The following is an 18,435-nucleotide window of genomic DNA, read 5'->3' as shown; positions in this document are numbered from 1 at the left end:
TAAATGTAGAGTTATGGGTGGGTTGCACTTCGGCGGGTTGGTGTGGACTTGTTGGGCCGAAGGGCCTGTTTCCACACTGTAAGTAATCTAATCTAATCTAATCTAATCTAACTAGCCATTTGGTTACTACAATAGGATGAGGGAGTAGTTGGCTAAGTAGTAGACTACAGACAAAGACTTTATGGTGGGACAGTTGACACGCAGTGGAGGACTTTCAAAGCAATCTTTCAAAGTGCTCAGCAGAAACATATGCCAGTGAAAAGGAAGGCCTGTAAGAAAAAGGGTTATCTGCCATGGGTGTCTAGGGAAATAAGGCATGCAAAGTGACAAAGGCCAGCAAGAGACTGGAAGATTGGGAAGACTTTAAAGGTCAACTAGAAACAATAAAAAAAGCTATAAAGGAAAGTAAAATAGATTTTGAGAGTATAACAGCTCAGAATAAAAAGACAGACAGTGCAAGTTTCTATTAAAATATGAAACAAAAACAGAGTGGCGAAGGTAAACGTTGATCCTTTAGATGATGAGAAGGGGCGCTTAGTCATGGGATATGAGGAAATGGCCGAGGCATTGAACAGGTATTTTGCGTAGGTCTTCAAAGTGGAGGACACTAATAATATACCAGTAATTGAGAAGTAGATGAAGGTAGGTGATGACCTGGAAACAACCATTATCACGGAAGGCACAGTGTCAGGGAAGCTAATGGAGCTAAAGGTAGACAAATCTCCCAACCCTGATTGAATGCTTCCCAGGGTACTAGAACAGATAGCAGGAAAAATTGCAAATGCACCTGTGGTAATTTTCCAAACTTTGTTGGACTCTGGGGGAGTTCCTGCAGATTGGAAAATAGCAAATGTGCCACCATTGTTTAAAAGGGAGATCGACAAAAGATGGTGAAGTATAGACCAGTTAGCTTAACTTCTGTAGTGGGGAAAATGCTTGAATCAATTATCAAGGAAGAAATGGCTGGGCATCTAGATAGAAATTGCCCCATTGAGCAGATGTAGCACGGGTTCATGAAGGGCAGGTCATGCTTAACTAATCTTTTGGAATTCTATGAAGACATTACAAGCAAGGTGGACAACGGGGACCCGGTAGGTGAGGTGCGCCTAGATTTCCAAAAGGCTTTCGAATTGATGACACACAAAAGGCTGATGCATAAGGTAAAGATGCATGGATAGAGGATTGGTTAACGAACAGGAAGCAAAGAGTGGGAATCAATGAGTTCTGGTTGGTGATCAGTGACTAGAAGTATGCCTCTGGGATCAGTGTTGGGACTGTAATTGTTCATAGTTTACATATGTGTCAAAGTTTTCAGATGACATAAAGATGAGTGGGAGAACAAAGTGTGCAGTGGACTCTGAAACTTTGCAAAGGGACATAGACAGTTTAAGTGAGTGGGCAAAGGTCTGGCAGATGGAGTACAATGTTAACAAATGTGAAGACATCCAATTTGGTAGGAAGAACATAAAAAGGACTATTACTTGAATGGTAAAAAGTTGCAGCATGCAACTCTGCAGTGGGCCCTGGGTGTCCTTGTGCATGAATCACAGAGTGTTGGTCTGCGGGTACAACAGGTAATTAGGAAAGGCAAACGGAATTTTGTCCTTCATTGCGAAACGGATTGAATTTAAAAATGGGGAGGCTATGTTGCTGCTGTATAGGGTACTAGTGAGGCCACACCTGGAGTACTGTGTGTAGTTTTGGTCTCCTTACTTGGGAAAGGGTGTACTGGTGCAGAGGAAGTTTACTGGGTTGATTCTGGAGTTGAGGGGGTTGGTTTATGAGGAGAGACTGAGCAGACTGGGTTATATTCATTGGAATTTAGAAGAATGTGGAGGGATCTTGTAGAAACATAAAATTATAAAGGGAATAGATAAGATAGAAGTAGAGAGGAGGTTTCCACTCGTGCATGAATCTTGGACAATAGGGCATAACCTCAAAATTAGAGGGAGAAGATTTAGGACTGAATTGAGAAGGAACTTCTTCATCTGGAGGGTTGTGAATTTGTGGAATTCCCTGCCCAGTGAAGTAGTTGGGGCTTCCTCATTGAATGGTTTTAAGACTGAGATAGATAATTTTTTGAACAGTAAAGGAATTAAGGGTTATGGTGAGAGGGCGGGTAACTGGGGCTAAGGCCACAAAAAAGATCAGCCATGATCTTATTGAGTGGTGGAGCAGCCTCAAAGGGCCAGACGGCCTACTCCTGCTCCTGGTTCTTATGTTAACACCGTGACTAAAAAACTGCTGAACTGCTGATTGCAGGCTGGGCTGCAACAGTGGTGATGGAGGATTCATGTTTTAATGGGATAGGATATAAAAACATCATTCATTCACCACAACACATAAACATTCCACCAAAACAGCTGGAAAACCTTCGGTTTACAGGAAAGCTGATTGTACTAATTCTCATTTTTAGACTACAAAGCATGAAAGCATAATCAACATTCCAAGCTACGCATAAAATCACAGCATAACATATCACAGCAGGAAGCTATTCCATTTTTCATGGGCTGGCTCTTCATTGTTAAAGGTCACCTGGCACAATTTGAAGATGAGCTCAGAATTCTCCCAGAATCATTGCATCATACAGCTTTCTATATTCTCATCTAAATCATTTTGTATATGACAAACAAAAGTTGACCTCGCACCAATCCCTATGGAACACCACTGGTCATTGGCCTCTAGTCCAAAAAACAACTCTCCTCCACCACCCTCTGTATCCTGCCATCAAGCTAATGTTGTATCAAATTGGCAAGCTTTACCCAAATCCCATGAGATTTAACTTTACTGATTATTCTACCGTGTGGAACCTTGTCAAAGGCTTTACTAAAGTCCAAGTAAATAAAGTTTACCACTCTGCCATCGTCAACCTTCTTAGTTGCTTACTCAAAAAACTCAATCATGCTTGAGAGACGCAATTTCACTCGCACAAAACCATGCTGACTATCCCTAATCATTCCTTGCCTTGCCTTGCCAAAAGCAGGTAACTCCAATCTTTCAGAATCAGAGTCATAGAGATGTACAGCACAGAAACAGACCATTCAGTCCAACTCATCCATGCCGACCAGATATCCCAACCCAAATCAAGTCCCACGTGCCAGCACCCAGCCCATAACCCTCCAAACCCTTCCTATTCATATACCCATCCAGATGCCTTTTAAATGTTGCAATTGTACCAGCCTCCACCACTTCTTTGGGCAGTTCATTCCATAGACGTATCACTCTCTGCATGAAAAAGTTGCCCCTTAGGTCTCTTTTATATCTTTCCCCTCTCACCCTAAATCTATGCCCTCTAGTTCTGGACTCCTCTGCCCCAGGGAAAAGACTTTGTCTATTTATCCTATCCATGCCCCTCATGAATTTATAAACCTCTATAAGGTAACCCCTCAGCCTCCAAGGCTCCAGGGAAAACAGCTCCAGCCTGTTCAGCCTCTCCCTATAGTTCATACCCTGGCAACATCCTTGTGAATCTTTTCTGAGCCCTTTCAAGTTTCACTTCCAACAACATAACCACCACCTAAGTCAGGCTCTCAGCTTTACAGTCCCCAGGGAAATTGGGAAATTGCTCTGGAGAATATTCCCCCATCAACCATGAAAGACAGCAGACTGACTGACTGGTACCTGATTGCACATGTACTTGTATGATGTCCCAGTATGCCAGCCTTACAATAAGATATACCACATACAGTCATCACATACCACATACAAGTAAATTATGTCTACCATTCTGCCCACATCAATAAACACAAAAACATCTGAAGTAAAAGTTAATACCAATACAATAAAACAATTGCAGAGTAACTTAGAAGTAAAGGCAAGAAGTTCTTTGACCCAGGACCAGGTGTTGTTGAAGGAGGTGATAGATGGTTTCTACTGGATTGGGAGGAGGAGGACAGTGCTGATGTGACTCCCTCCCAGCCACAATTCCCCAAATGATGAGCCATCCTCCTCTACCTCCAGCTAATAGCCAACCTCAACTTGTTCATCCTCCTGAGCACCTATGCCCTTGCTCTTGGAGGGTTGAAGGGGAAGAGCTGAGTAAAGGAACAGGTCAAGATAGCGAGATTGCCACATAAGTGAAAGAGGTTGTGGATAGGTGAGGTTTGCTCTGATTCTGATTGATTGGTTACTCATCGGCGAAATAGCGATTCGTGAATTGGTGGTTATGGAGGAATGACTGTAACAATCTTAATGCATCAAAACAACTCAAGTCCCTTGTCAAAATGTGTGGTGCTCGAAAAGCACAGCAGGTCAGGCAGCATCCAAGGAGCAGGAAAGTCAACGTTTCAAGCATAAGCTCTTCATCAGGAATTAGGGTGGGGGAGGGTGTGGGTGGTATGGCTGCCAAGGAGGCTGCAAGATAAATGGGAGGGGTTGGGGCTGGGGAAAGGTAGCTGGGAATGTGATAGATAGATGAAGGTGGGAGGGTGATGGTCATAGATTGGAAAGGAGGGTGGAGTGGTGAAGTGGGAAGGAAGATGGACAGGTGGGGCAGTTCAAGAGGGTGGTGCTGAGTTGGACGATTGGATCTGTGATAAAGTGGGGCGAGGGGAAATGAGGAAACTGGTGAAATCAATGTTGGTCCCATGTGGTAGGAGGGCCCAGAGTCAGAAGATGAGGTGTTCTTCCTCCAGGCATCAGGTGGCTAGATTTGGCATTGGAGAAGACAAGGACTTGCATGTCCTCGGCAGAGTGGGAGGGAGCGTTGAAGTATCTGCAGTCCTCACTTTCTCCACTCAAGGCCCTTGACAGGATCAATGTCAAAGCGTAACACTGAGAATATATAGGTCCACAGCGAGGTCAAAAAGAAGTGCCTCAATGGACAAAACTGATGCAGTGAGGCCAAGAAATGTTGAGAGTGTGTTCACATCTTAGGGCTTCAGCATTTTGAGGCAATGATCAGAAGCAATGACTTCAAGTCTTCGTATTTTTTAATTGAAAACTGGGCAACAGCATTGAAGTCAGAAGAGCAGGTGGTGAGGCAGGGTGGAGTACTATTAATGTGCATGTGAAAACTAATGCTTTACCTTTGCATGTTGTCACCAGGTAAGGTATGTAGATTAGAAATAAGTGAGGGTCAAGGAATGATCCTTGCGGGACACCAGAGGTAATGGTGCTGGAGCAGGAAATGAAGGCATTACCATTTAACCTCTGGTTATGGCTGCTCAGATAACAAGGCAATCAGGTGAATGCAGGAAGACGTTGGAGAGGCATGGGTGGAGGTTGGTGGGGTCAGTGTTCCCAAGACTACAGCCAGATCAAGAAGGGCGAAGGGGAAAGGTTCACCTTTGTCGCAGTCACGTAGGATGTCATTTGTGATTTTGAAATTCGATTGGAGGCTTCAAGCATGGAGTTCTGTGGAAACTCATGGAATCATAGAATCCCTACAGTGTGGAAGCTGGTCATTTGGCCCATCGAGTCCACACAGGCAATCCAAAAAGCCAGACCTACACCCTCGCTATCGCTGTGACCCTACATTTTCAATGGCTCATCCAACTAACCAGTACGTTCATGGACACGATGGGCAATTTAGGATGGCCAATCCACCAAACCTGCACATCTTGTGCAAGCTGGGAATGGATTTAGGATGCAACAGCACATTCAAGGAATTTAGCAAAGAAAGCGAAGTTGGAGGTGGGACCATTAATTGCAGTAATAGTAGAGTCAAGGGTTGGATGTTTTGAGGGGAGGAGTCAATAAGAGTGGATTTACAGTAGAGAGGAACAATCCTGAAAGGTACAAAACAGTGGGACCCAGGAAGAAGAAGTCACCATTTGACAACAGTCCGAGTTCTTCAGGGAACATATACTGTATGGGGCACTTTGAGATGGGCACATGAGGATTGGTGGAATATCCCACTGTTATGACATAAAAATCAGGACATCTCTTGGCAGTTTTCTTGCCTCCTGATGAAGATGGTACTGGCTATTATCGATTTCCACACGTGCAAGTGAATAGCTAATCTGTGAACTTTGACCTTGAATAGTGGCAGCCTCCTTGGTCATGAGGGATATCAGAACTGATTCGGATTTAGTGTCCACACAACAACCTTGAACAAGCAGCTGCATAAGATCATGGATGACAGGTCACTGTCAAGTTCGAGATAATGATTAAGAGCAAGAACTGTCCATTGTTTTCCCTCCCAACTCAAAGACACTGGGACAATTGGACCTCTCCTGTTAGAATCCCAGCCAATATCATCAAAAATGTACAAGCTCAAAACAAGGGGCCAACCCTGGGATTTTTTTTATGTAAACCCTCAACTCATCATGGTTTCTAATATAGGAACCTTGCAGGATTTACAACACAGAAGAGCAATCAAGCTTATTCCCACCTTTCTGCACTAGACACACTGCCCTACAAGTCACTGATTTCCAGCCAACATCCAGGTTCTAGTTATATATGGTGAGAGTTTCTGCCTTGACCATCCTCTGGGAGAAAAACTGTCTCATCTCCCTTCTACCAGTTGGTTTAAACAGTTGGTCCCTATTTATCTTGGAGGCTTCCATCTTATATATCTGAAATAAGATATTTCTTATCCCAAGGCAAACAGCCAAGCCTATTCAATCTTCCTTATTTTCACAATTCTCCAGTCCAAGTGGCATCCTCATAAGTCTCACTTGCATCCTTACCAGTGCAAATAGGTCTTTCTTGTAGTGACCAGAAACGCACATAATAGCTTTATGAATGTTGCATCAAGTTCTAGTATAATTGCCCACAGGGCAGCTTTCCCTCTTTTGGCACTTTCCAAGGTGGCACAGAGCACCTTTGTGCCATTGCACTGTGGCACACGTGGGCATTTGGCTGATACTGTGGATCTCATAGTCTTACTATGCAAGACTCATGCCTTTGTGAGGTACCACCTGACACATCCTCCAAAGAGAAGAACAAGTGAGAGTGGTACAAAAGCACTTCTGCAGCCGTGCCAACAGGCTGAGCAATATTTGGGATCGAACTACCCTAGTCCACCAAGGGATGCACAACCACTTCCCTGTTCCAAAAGCGTGCGATTTCAAACAAACCTGTTGGACTATAACCTGGTGTTGTATACTTCTGACTTTATCCACTCCAGTTCAACATGGGCACCTTTACATCATGGCAATCAAGGGATGTCAAGGAACGGGAAAGTACACTGCCTTGTTAAGACTCCACTGGCAGTAGAATGCCCTTACCTTCTTCTCTGGGCCAGGGTGCCATATGGGGTCACAGCCTGGGGTTTGAAGCTGGGCATGACCAGGACCTGCGCTGTGTTTTCCTGTGAAGTAGCTATTGATCGCTCTTGGGTCTGGTCACAAACTTTACCCACCTACAACACAAAAGCACACATGAGCATTCAGTTCCTTTTTGCAAATAGAGAGAGATGTTCATTGTAAGTGGTGTAAGGATGCAAAGCAACAGGAATCTCGTTGTTGAGTGTAACATCTACATGGTTCTTAACACTGCCATTTTCCAACTCAGTCAGAATAAAAGAGTGACCATGAGGGACATCATAAACCCCACAGTATCAAAAAGAACAACTGCACAAATATCAAGGTGCTGGTAAACTGCTGCTAAATCTACCCAGATAAACTTCCCACTCCTTTAAAATTCAATCATCCACTGTGAATGTTGTTGAGTTACACTTTGGATCCCGTAGCTATAAACGCTACAAATGACCACACTTTCATGCCTTACAAACTGGTGGTCAACAGGCCAGCAGATGACCACTGAAAGAAATTGGATTTAAACTGCACACTTAGCAGAAATAAGGAACATTGTAAGGTCCTTCCAAGAGAAGGGGAACCACTAGGGAGGAAGAATAAGTTGAGGAGGTGGGTTTGGAGGAGTTTGATAGAGAGGGTGAGGGATGCAGAGGCAGAAGTTTACAAAAGATGTCTACAGAAAGAACCAAAGCTGCAGAAAGGCCTGACTGGGATCAAAAAGGATAGGAAATGCACAGATGACTGGACACAAAGAACTGGGACATTTGAGAGGAGGTATAGCCCACAAGCTGCCTTAATGCACCAATAAGATTCTCTCACGTTCTCTTGAATACCTATGTTCGTTGACAGCTCCGCAAACAATGACATTAGCCCTCTGCAAACCAGCTGCACAATTATTCACATATGAGCCTCAACGATTAGTTCTGGCAGGCTATCGGACTCGGAGTTGCATTATTATATAGGTTAGTCCCGATTTCAATACACAACACCTTGTATCTCCCAACGTCAGTCTGAGGACAGTGACTGGGGGAAGGTATATCAGCAAGCTCATCCATTCCTATCAGAGCGGTGGAGAACCCACTCCAGCACCACAATGAAGTCCCAAGCTAACTTGGTACAAATTGAGAGAGAAGTGGAGCTTCGTGCTTATCTAGAGCCCAGATCCATAATGGACAATCCATTTGCCAACTGAGCCACTCTGGTCCAAACTTTTAAGCCACCATCTCCAACCGTACTTCCTCATTGATGAAGAAAATGAGATGTTCCTTGCTGTTCGGTCTCTTTGATGGACAACAGCAGCTGTGGTAACATATTGTCTTCACAATGGCCATTTTATGACCCTGTTTTTTTTCCATTGTGAATGTGAAATAAACACATTTTAGATACATAATCATCATGACCTTTTAGTCACGGAAATCTTGGCAGCCTGATGAAACTACATGATATTTCTGAAACTGGAGGGGCTTTGCTGGAAGGAACACTGTTGTCCACAGAAAGTGGTGTCAATGTAAGGTCATGAGTTGCCCTGATTGCGGTCTTCAGGATTCTGAGGAGCAAAATAGTACTCAATTGTTTTTTTGCTGCTGAGCAAAAACAAGGCAGCAGGGATGTGAGAAAAATCACAAAAAGAACTTCAAGACGGTTCAGAACAAAAAAAAATCCTTTGATTGGAGTATTTGCTGCTGCATTCCATTGTTGATACAGAATCCAGCATTTTTTTTAAAAAGGGAATTCAAAGAAAGAAATGTGAAAGGCTGTGCAGAGTGAGCAGCAGACTGCAATTAATGCAAGCAGTCCATTGGAAGGACTGTAAACTGCTGAAGACTTGCCTTGACGGAAGTCCCACAGAGCACTTCATAGCAGTCGCAATCTTAGAAGGGAATTGTCCCCTCGCCTTTCTGCAAAGTGCACAGGGATATTAGTTATACCCACCCGGTTTACCATCTCATCCAGAAGTTTCTAAATGTGTAACAGCACTATCCCAACACCACATGGGAGCGTCAAAGTAGATCACAGACACAAGTCCCTAAAGTGGGATTTGAAATCACAGCCTTCTGGTTCAGAGGTGACAGTACGACCACTGAGCCAAGACTGGCACATTGGTACAAATTATGTAAGTACAGAGTTCAGCTAGATGCCAGGAGATATTTCTGCTTGCTGAGCTGGTGACCTCTGCCTTGAGTTGTCAGCGTGTGGCTAGTGTCAGTATTTAAAAAAGATTAGTTCCTGCAAATGGAAGATGCTGTCAAGGTACAGAAAGTGGCCTCGGATTGTTTTCCCCGCTCTGCTATCAGCTTGTGTCCTGGGACAGGGGCAGAGATGAGGGGTGTGTGTGTGTGTGTGTGTGTAGGTTACGCCGAGTTATCCTCAAAGGGATGAGTGCTACCCAGAGAGTTGTAACTGACAGATTTCAGTATGAGTTATGTGGTAATGGATCTGTTTCCCTGGGCTAGAGCAATCAGAGAGGGTTTCTGTGTCATGTCATTGCCTGGTGACCCCTGATAATAGGGTACTTGGGTAAAGGTGGATAAAGACTGTGAAGGTAGGATCTATGATGACTCTCCCAGGCAAGTAGTTCATTCACACTTCTTATATATTGAACAGCAGAGGATTGATTCTCCAAATGCACCTTCCTAGCATGGTTCATTTGTCCCTAATCATTCACATCAGGGAGCTGCAGGGCAGGGCAGGCTACCCACAAATTGTTAACCGCTGGGAAGCAACATGCACTCGATCTTCCAAAATATGTCACAGCACGTCAGGCTCTCTTTATAACGGGGAAGCAGTGGCCTAGTGGTATCATTGCTGGACTATTAATCCAGGCAATGCTCTGGGGATCCAGGTTTGAATCCTGGCATGGTAGATTGAGGAATTTGAAATTAATAAACAAAAGAAATCTGGAATTAAGAGTCTAAATGATGACTATGAATCCATTGCCAGGGAAAAAAAAAACTCATCTGGTTCACTAATGTCCTTTAGGGAAGGAAACTGCCTTCCGTACCTGGTCTGGCCTACTTACCTGGTCTGGCCTACATGTGACTCCAGACCCACAGCAATGTGGTTGACTCTTAACTGCCCTCTGGGTAATCAGGGACAGGCAATAAATACTAGCCTAGCCAGCGATACCCACATCCTGTGAATGCAAATGAATAATAAATTCGAGGCATTCAGTATCATGTGAACCCAGCAAGCCTTTTCCTATTAGCGTTCCCAGGCAGCCAACATGGAATCTGTACAGCAGACTGTTGTAGGAGACGAAAACAGCCCAAAAACATCTCATTTGAAATAATTCAATCAACAGAACATTCCAGACAAGGGTTGATTCCATTGCAAAAGTGCTGGCCTTGCCAAAACATACTGTCAGAGCAATCAAAAAGAATGCATTAATGATAATGTCTACAGAACCATGTCAGATCCCATATAGTTCCAGCATCAAAGTTCAAACTGACAAATTCACACAACTAATGAATGCATCAAATGACAATTTATTGACTCGTTATTAGGACAAGGCTGGTACACCATGTGACAGTCAAATAAATATGAAACACATGTTATCTCCCTAATTATCAGCTCCAGTTTGAAAAAAAAACTGGCCTCAAGTTTTTGCTGTAATGAGTAGGGCTTACATGCTGGGAGAGGAGCTTTTTGTCAATGGCCTATTACATGAACAAACTGTTCTTCGCAAACTTAAGATATGGTCACTCACTCACTCATTGGCAGTCCCTCGCAGACGAGGATGACTCTCTTCCACTCACAGGGTGGAGGTAACTGTCCAGACTGATGCAGCTACTGCAAGCTCTGTTACACTTGGGACAGATGGTGCTCACGGGGAGGGGTGGGTGGGGCGTCAGTGTGGCAGCACATTCTTTATATTGCTTTCACCTGGCTTCCATTTTCCCAAACTTCCAGTCTCAAGGTGCTCACGCCTGCTCTTCCTCCACTCCGGACAACTTTGGGGCAGTGATTCCCAGGCGTCTGTGGGAATGCCATACTTCGCCAGTCAATGTGGAGTCTGACATGAGCACCAACAACAGATAGGACAGTACCAAAGTGGAGCAACGGGCTGGACTTTGACTTCGGGCTTGTTAGCAGCAACCGCACAGCATGGGAACAACCCAGGAAGCTCAGCTCTGCTCCCTGGGAACCCTGCAGCATCCATGTGTGGTCCTACGCAAACTGCACTTCGATGGAGTGGGAAGCCTGCAGGATTGATGAAGAATCCAGCACGATCTCAAGCAGTGATGATCGCCACATCCACACAGTGTTCCTCAGTGTAGGCTTATGAGAAGGCTGGCACCCATTCACTCTCAGTGACCTTGTCTGTTGTCACATGCACATCGCTCTGCACCCTGGAAAACGCTAGCGAGGTACATTTGAGGGCAGTGGTTTGCCTCAGATCCCGGAAGGAGCCAATGGTGGAGAAATGAATGATGGTGCTGACCCTTTACAGCACTTGGTAGTGCACGATCAGCAGGTCCACTGGCCAGGGAGGTGTTTCCAGACTCTGTCAATATCTGTGAACTGTACCCTGATGCAGTATCCTGAGTCTCCTGAGGCTCTGCTGTTCAAACATGTGCGTGTGTTTAGACTCATTGATTTGTTAGCTTTGGAGGGTAGTCATTCTGCCCCGTCATGTCCAAGCCAGCTCCCTACACGAGCAACTCACTTCATGAAGCTGAGCTGCCTTTCATGAAGGCCTGCCCCAGATTAGCATCCAGTTACATGTTGAAGGCTGTGTTTGCATCTGTCCACATCACTCTCCCAGGCAGTGCATTCCAGATCCACACCTCGTTGTGTAACACTGTTTTCCTTCATGACAATTAACTGAAATCGGTGATCCCTGATCTTCAGTGTGTGTTCTCGCTAAATTAGCATAAGTTGGCAGGTTGCAATAACTTCATTCCTGAAGAAGGGCTTTTGCCCGAAACGTCGATTCTCCTGCTCCTTAGATGCTGCCTGGCTTGCTGTGTTTTTCCAGTGTCACATTTTTCTACTCTGGTCTCCAGCATCTGCAGTCCTCACTTTCTCCAGGTTGCAATAAACCACCTCCCTGAGGCCACGTGTGCACCCATTACAAATATACACCAGCATCTTAAATCGACTCAGAAACATTTACATCACAGATGGAGGCCATTCTGTCCATCATGTCCAACTTCTCCTAAGCTCACTCACATTTTCAGTTTAAACACTCATTCCAATACCTCTGCACTCGAGTACTGTGTCCAGTTCTGTTTGCCCTGCTATAGGAAGGATACTATTAAGCTGGAGATGGTTCAGAAGAGATTTACTGTGTTGCCAGGTATGAAAGGTTTCAGTGGCAAAGAAAGGCTATTAAGGCTGGGACTTTTTCACTAGGAGGTTAAGAGATGATTTTATAGAGGTTTATAAACTCGAGGGATATAGATAGTGTCAATGGTAGTGGCTTTTCCTTACCGGGATTTCAAGACTCTGTGGCATATTTTTAAGGTCAGAGGAGAGACATTTAAAAAAGGCATGGGGGTGGGGGCAATATTTTTACACAGAGGGTGGTTTTCATGTGGAATGAACCTCCTGAGGAAGTGGTGGATATGGGCACAAGTACAACATTTAAAAGACACAATTACAATGTTTAAAAGGCACTTAGATAAGTACATGAATAGGAAAGGTTTGAAGGGGCATGGGCCAGGGACAGGCATGCAGGACTAGTTTAGTTTGGGATTATGTTCAGGTTGAACTGAAGGGTCTGTTCCCATGCTGTATGACTCTATGCGAATGAAACATTGCACAGAGATCCCACTGCTGCCCAGTGATTCTGGGGAGCATTGCACAGTTCTTCTGTAAATACAGGCTGAGTTCTGATGAGCCATATGGAAGTAAGGCCTGCTAACATTTAACCAGCATTCAGCATATTCACTTGCGTTGCTGTAGCCTCCAGAGCTATTGGCCAAGTGCTGGAAAATGCGATTCGAGCAGTTAGACCTTTGTTGGCTGACATCGACATGATGGACTGATTGGCCTCCATCTGTGCTGTAAACATTTGAGTCGGTTTAAGATGCTGGTGTACGTTGGGGATGTGTGCCTCAGGAAACTGGAGACGAGAAAAGAGGTGCTTCGAAAATCAAGCTGGCCATTGATATCCATTCGAGGTCTGTGGTAGGAATCACTTCCTTAAATGGTCTAAGATGTCAACTCCCATTGCCTTGACTAACTGACTAACAAGTCCCACCTAACAAGCAGGTTAGGTGAATTGGCCATGCTAAATTGCCCATAGTGTTAGGTGAATGGGTAAATGTAGGGGAATGGGTCTGGGTGGGTTACTCTTCGGAGGGTCGGTGTGGACTTGTTGGGCCAAAGGGCCTGTCTCCACACTGTAGGGAATCTAAACTAATCTAAAAACAATATACCCTTCATATCCTACAGTAGATCTCTCTCTGTCGTATGTCCCAAAGGTGAACCAGCAGGTACTTTATACCACATTAGATGAAAATGAGCAAACAATGGCGTCGATAGTAGTTTCTTTGTCCACAGCAGCACAGCGTGTATTGTACAGTACAGCCCCCACTGTGATGATCAAAGGTTTTCAACAGTATGATAGAAAGGTGCCTCTTTGAATATGCCAACACAACTTGAGAACTGCTCATTGTTTTGGGTCCCTGACAGTAAACAGTCTCCTACCCCCTGATGCACAACCCATCATGGAAAGCAAAGGCTTTTGTTAAACAGAACGCAGACTTTTGCACAACTTGTGCTCAATCAGGATTTGCCAAAAGAGACACATCTGCATGGGAAGAAAAACATTTAAAACGCTGTGTATCTTGCTATTAAGAAGCTGGCTTGCTGAGCAGAATGACCTTCCCTCAGTGCTTGCTTTCTTAGATTTTTAGATTTATATTTTATTGACATTTCTATTCAAGTGCTGAAGTACAGGAGTATAGTGAAAGGTGTATAATGTCACCACACACAATGCCATCTTGGGTATAAAAGTTGCTAGTTACAAAAAAACTGAGGAACCAAGCAGGGTAGGAAGTACAGAGTTAAAAAGTGAAGTATTTCTTCATATGATAAGTAGAAAAATAAGGAAATAAGGTAATAGTTAACATTAAAGTCTTTCTCAATTTAAATTAGGAAAATTTAACGTTTATGTGAAATCTCTCTGCGCAAAATGTGCTACAAACTCTGTGAATATTAAATCCAAAAGTTTATTCATGTACTTGTATGGCTTCAGTACAGCTGAAATGGTTGGATCATCTAATTTTATGCCTCCAGACTGAAGATACTGCATAACAGTTGAAAAAGGTTTATAAATCTCCATCAACTCAGACTTAATATGCAGCTTGGCAGATATTGGCTTCCATTGAGCACAGATTGGCCATCAAAGTGGTTCCTTCCTGTTGAGTGTTTACACAACTGCCAAGCCTGCAATGTAAATCACGGCTGCAAAGTCCATGTGAACATGTCATTGTGCGATTCACAAAAATGAAGAATCCAATTCTTTATACAAACAGAGGGCAAGGGCCAAGAGCCTGGGAAATTGTGATAGTTCTTTCATGCCTTGCTGTCAAAGAATCTGAGTGTCTCTTGGCGTGGTGGGGCGGCACGGTGGCTCAGTGGTTAGCACTGCTGCCTTACAGATCCAGGGACCCAGGTTCGACCCCGACCTCGGGTGACTGTCTGTGTGGAGTGTGCACGTTCTCCCCCTGTCTGCGCGGGTTTCCTCTGGGTGCTCTGGTTTCCTTCCACAATCCAAACAAAAGACGTGCAGGCCAGGTGAATTGGCCATGCTAAATTGCCCCTAGTGTAAGGGTCATTAATCAGGGGTAAAAGTAGGGAAGGGGAATGGGTCTGGGTGGGTTACCCTTCAGAGGGTTGGTGTGGACTTGTTAGGCCGAAGGGCCTGTTTCCATACTATAGGGAATCTAATCACCAGAGTCTGCACACCACCATGGAAGGTCCAGCAAAGCCATAACAGCTTTGCCAATCCTCTCGGACTGAAAGGTTAATTTTCAGAATGTTAGTGAGTGTAACCCAGGAGGCAAATCACACAGGCATTTCATAGAATCCCTAGTGTGGAAACAGGCCCTACGACCCAACAAGTCCACACTGACCCTCTGAAGAATATCCTACCCAAAACCCATTCCCCTATCCTATTACTCTATATTTACCCCTGAGTAATACTCCTAACCTACACATCCCTGAACACTATGGGCAATTTAGCTTGGCCAATTCACCTAATGGGAGCAAACCAGAGCAAACCCACATATACATGGGGTGGTGGAGGGGGGAATGTGCAAACTCCATACAGACAGTCACCTGAGGCTGGAATCGAACCCAGGTCCCTGGCACTGCAAGGCAGCAATGCTAACCACTGAACCACCATGCCAGTTATAAAATTGTTGGATGGGGAGGAAAGGCTATTGGGGTAGAAATCTAGAATTATCAAATAGTGTGAAGAGCAGCATATTTTCTCTCTGATTGGCACAGGTACATGGGTGCTCTGCAACAAGGGAATTGGCAGGTGATCAACAGGGCAAGTGTTGGGCAGGAAGCAGGTGGTAAAGTAATATCTGGTCCAGCATGGGGCAAGGAACAGTGGCTCAGTGGTTAGCACTGCTGCCTCACAGCGTCAGGGATTCAGGTTCAGTTCCGGCTTCAGTCAACTGTCTGTGTGGAGTTTACACACTCTCCCTGCATCTGCATGGGCTTCCTCCGGATGCTCTGGTTTCCTCCCACAGTCCAAAGATGTGCAAGTTAGGTGGATTGGCTATGCTAAATTACCCATAGAGTTCAGGAATGTGCAGTCTATCTGGGTTAGCCATTGGAATTACAGGGTTACAGGGATGAAGTGAGTCTGGGTAGGATGCTCTTTGGAGGATCAGTGTGGGCAGAATGGCCTACTTCCACAATGTAAGGATTCTATGAGAGCAGAATCCTGAAGACTGCTGGATATACTTCACTTCTATTTTCATTGCACCAGCAATGATGCCATTTTAACCAGGGTCTGTTAGCTATTGTTCATCTCACTGTCCTTGGTCCAGGGAAATGGCCAATGCTGCTCTTCAGTTTCAGTAGTTGTGACGTGCCCACACACCACTCACCGCCCCCACCCAGGAAAAAGTCACTTCCTCCTGCAAGCCCATTCTGAGATTCACATTATGTTGCCTCGTGTAAATGCACTGTTGCAATCACACACAAATTTCTTGTGCAAAACCATCATACTCTCACCGAGATCCTTTGTGGAAAACACCAGGGTTCTTCCTTGTTTCAATGATTCTCCCACTGCTGCGATGTCACACAAAGAGTAACAGCATGTTAAAACCTAGGGCAAACCCCAAGCTTGGCAAGACACTGCAAATGGATCCATAACACTGGCCAAAAACTTTAATCTAAGAGAAATATAGTGAAAATATGCAGGCATTTGCCCAGGCAGTAAATTAACATTTATAATTTGCAACCTTCTGCTGGCAACTGATCCAGTTGCTCCAACTAACATCTAACCAACTTGTCTTTATTTTGTTTTCATTTATTTGTAAAGTGAATGCCTGAATATTTAATTAGCTTGGAAAGACAATTGGAGAATGGAACACGCGATACAATGGGCAAATTCTCATGTTATGAAAGACATAAGAGGAGAGTGTTGTATAAATAATTCTGAAATAAGTGAAATGAAGAAGAATAGTGTAATAGTCAGAAATTATGCATTAGGCAGGAGAAGAAAAGGGAAAACTCAATGATTTAAAGTAATTAAACCGAGACAGGAAGAATAAAAGTGTAAGCAAAGTATTAAATATGAATGCACGGAGTATACCAAACCAATGAACAAGTAGTAGATCAAATTTAACTCAGAAGGTATAAGATATTATCTATCACAAGACATGGTGCAAAGCTGCCAAGTGAGAAAGCTAAATATACCAGGTAACAAATGCAACAGAAAGACAGGAAATGAGTGTGGGGGTAAAGTGTGAGGAGAGGGAGCAAGTAGCTTTGCTAATGAAGGATGAAACCATTACAATGGTAAGGGGAGATATAAGCAAGCATTGGAGACTTTATGGATTGAATTTAGAAGATTAGATTAGATTCCATACAGTGCAGAAACAGGCCCTTCGGTCCAACAAGTCCAGACCCATTCCCCTACATTTACCCCTTCAGCTAACACTACGGGCAATTTAGCATGGCCAATTCACCTGACCTGCACAGCATTGGACTGTGGGAGGAAACCCACACAGACACAGGAGAATGTGCAAACTCCACAGAGACAGTTGCCTGAGGCTGGAAACAAAACTGGGACCCTGGAGCTGTGAGGCAGCAGTGCTAACCACTGAGCCACCGTGCTCAGGAAAGGATCTACAGCTGCAGTGGGAGTTGTGCACAGACTCACTATGTACCCCCAAAGTCGTAGGACATATTAACACAGACATTCAACAAGTTGGGGTAAAGGCAGAGTGAACTCATTGGGGGCTTTGAGCTTCCATGTAGGTAAGCAAATAAAATGAAATCAGCAAGGTAGCAAAGCTTTATGGTGCATTCAGATTAATTTTCTGTAACCCATATGTCGAAGACTAAATAGGTGTGGAGAGATATAATTGTGACCAGTGAGCCAAACTTAACTAATGGAGCCCGTCCTGATAAAGGGCTTTTGCCCGAAACATCGATTTTCCTGCTTCTTGGATGCTGCCTGACCTGCTGTGCTTTTCTAGCACTAGTCTAATCTTGACTCTGGTCTCCAGCGTCTACAGTATCCACTTCTGCCAAACTTGACTAACAGCCTCATGGTAGGCAAACATTTATCTAAAATCTAAATAATGGTTCAAAAGCGTGTTTGAGAGGGAACAATGTGAAGCAGTTAAGTAAATTGAAACTTGTGAATGGGTAAAATGACAGAGCAGTGGGAGATGTTCAAATGAAATGTAATAATATGTGTTATATCAGTTGATATCCCTAAGGGGCAAGCAATACGAATGCCAAAAAAAGCAGCCAGATTAAATAAGGCAAGGTATAACACAGAACTAAACGAGCATACATGAATGCAAAACGAAACAGCTCTTGGTGAATGGGGAAAGCAGCAAGAGGTGATAAAGGAATTAAAGCTGTGTGAAGTATGAAAAGAAATGTGCAAAGGTAGCCTAATCAAAAAACAAAACTCATTTGTAATTATAAATGGAAGACGGTGGTCGTTAAGAAAAATATGGCAGCCTCAAAAACTGCCAAACTGGATACTTTCAATAAAAATAAGGAGTTAACAAGTATGGTATATGGC

The 18,435-nt window shown here is 44.1% G+C and overlaps 1 protein-coding gene across 2 annotated transcripts in view; it reads right to left on the bottom strand.

Annotated features, from left to right (window-relative positions):
- Nucleotides 1–18,435, bottom strand: part of gpc5b (glypican 5b) — a 593,135-nt gene that overhangs the window by 331,936 nt on the left and 242,764 nt on the right. For both annotated transcript variants that reach the window (XM_060834330.1, XM_060834331.1), the window contains exon 4: nt 7,173–7,306. In XM_060834330.1, coding sequence (XP_060690313.1) covers nt 7,173–7,306 — 134 coding nt within the window. The remainder of the gene's footprint in view (nt 1–7,172; nt 7,307–18,435) is intronic.

The sequence above is a fragment of the Hemiscyllium ocellatum genome, chromosome 13, assembly GCF_020745735.1.
Source record: "Hemiscyllium ocellatum isolate sHemOce1 chromosome 13, sHemOce1.pat.X.cur, whole genome shotgun sequence".
Classification (NCBI taxonomy): Eukaryota; Metazoa; Chordata; class Chondrichthyes; order Orectolobiformes; family Hemiscylliidae; genus Hemiscyllium; species Hemiscyllium ocellatum.
This window is presented reverse-complemented; position numbering and strand designations above follow the sequence as displayed.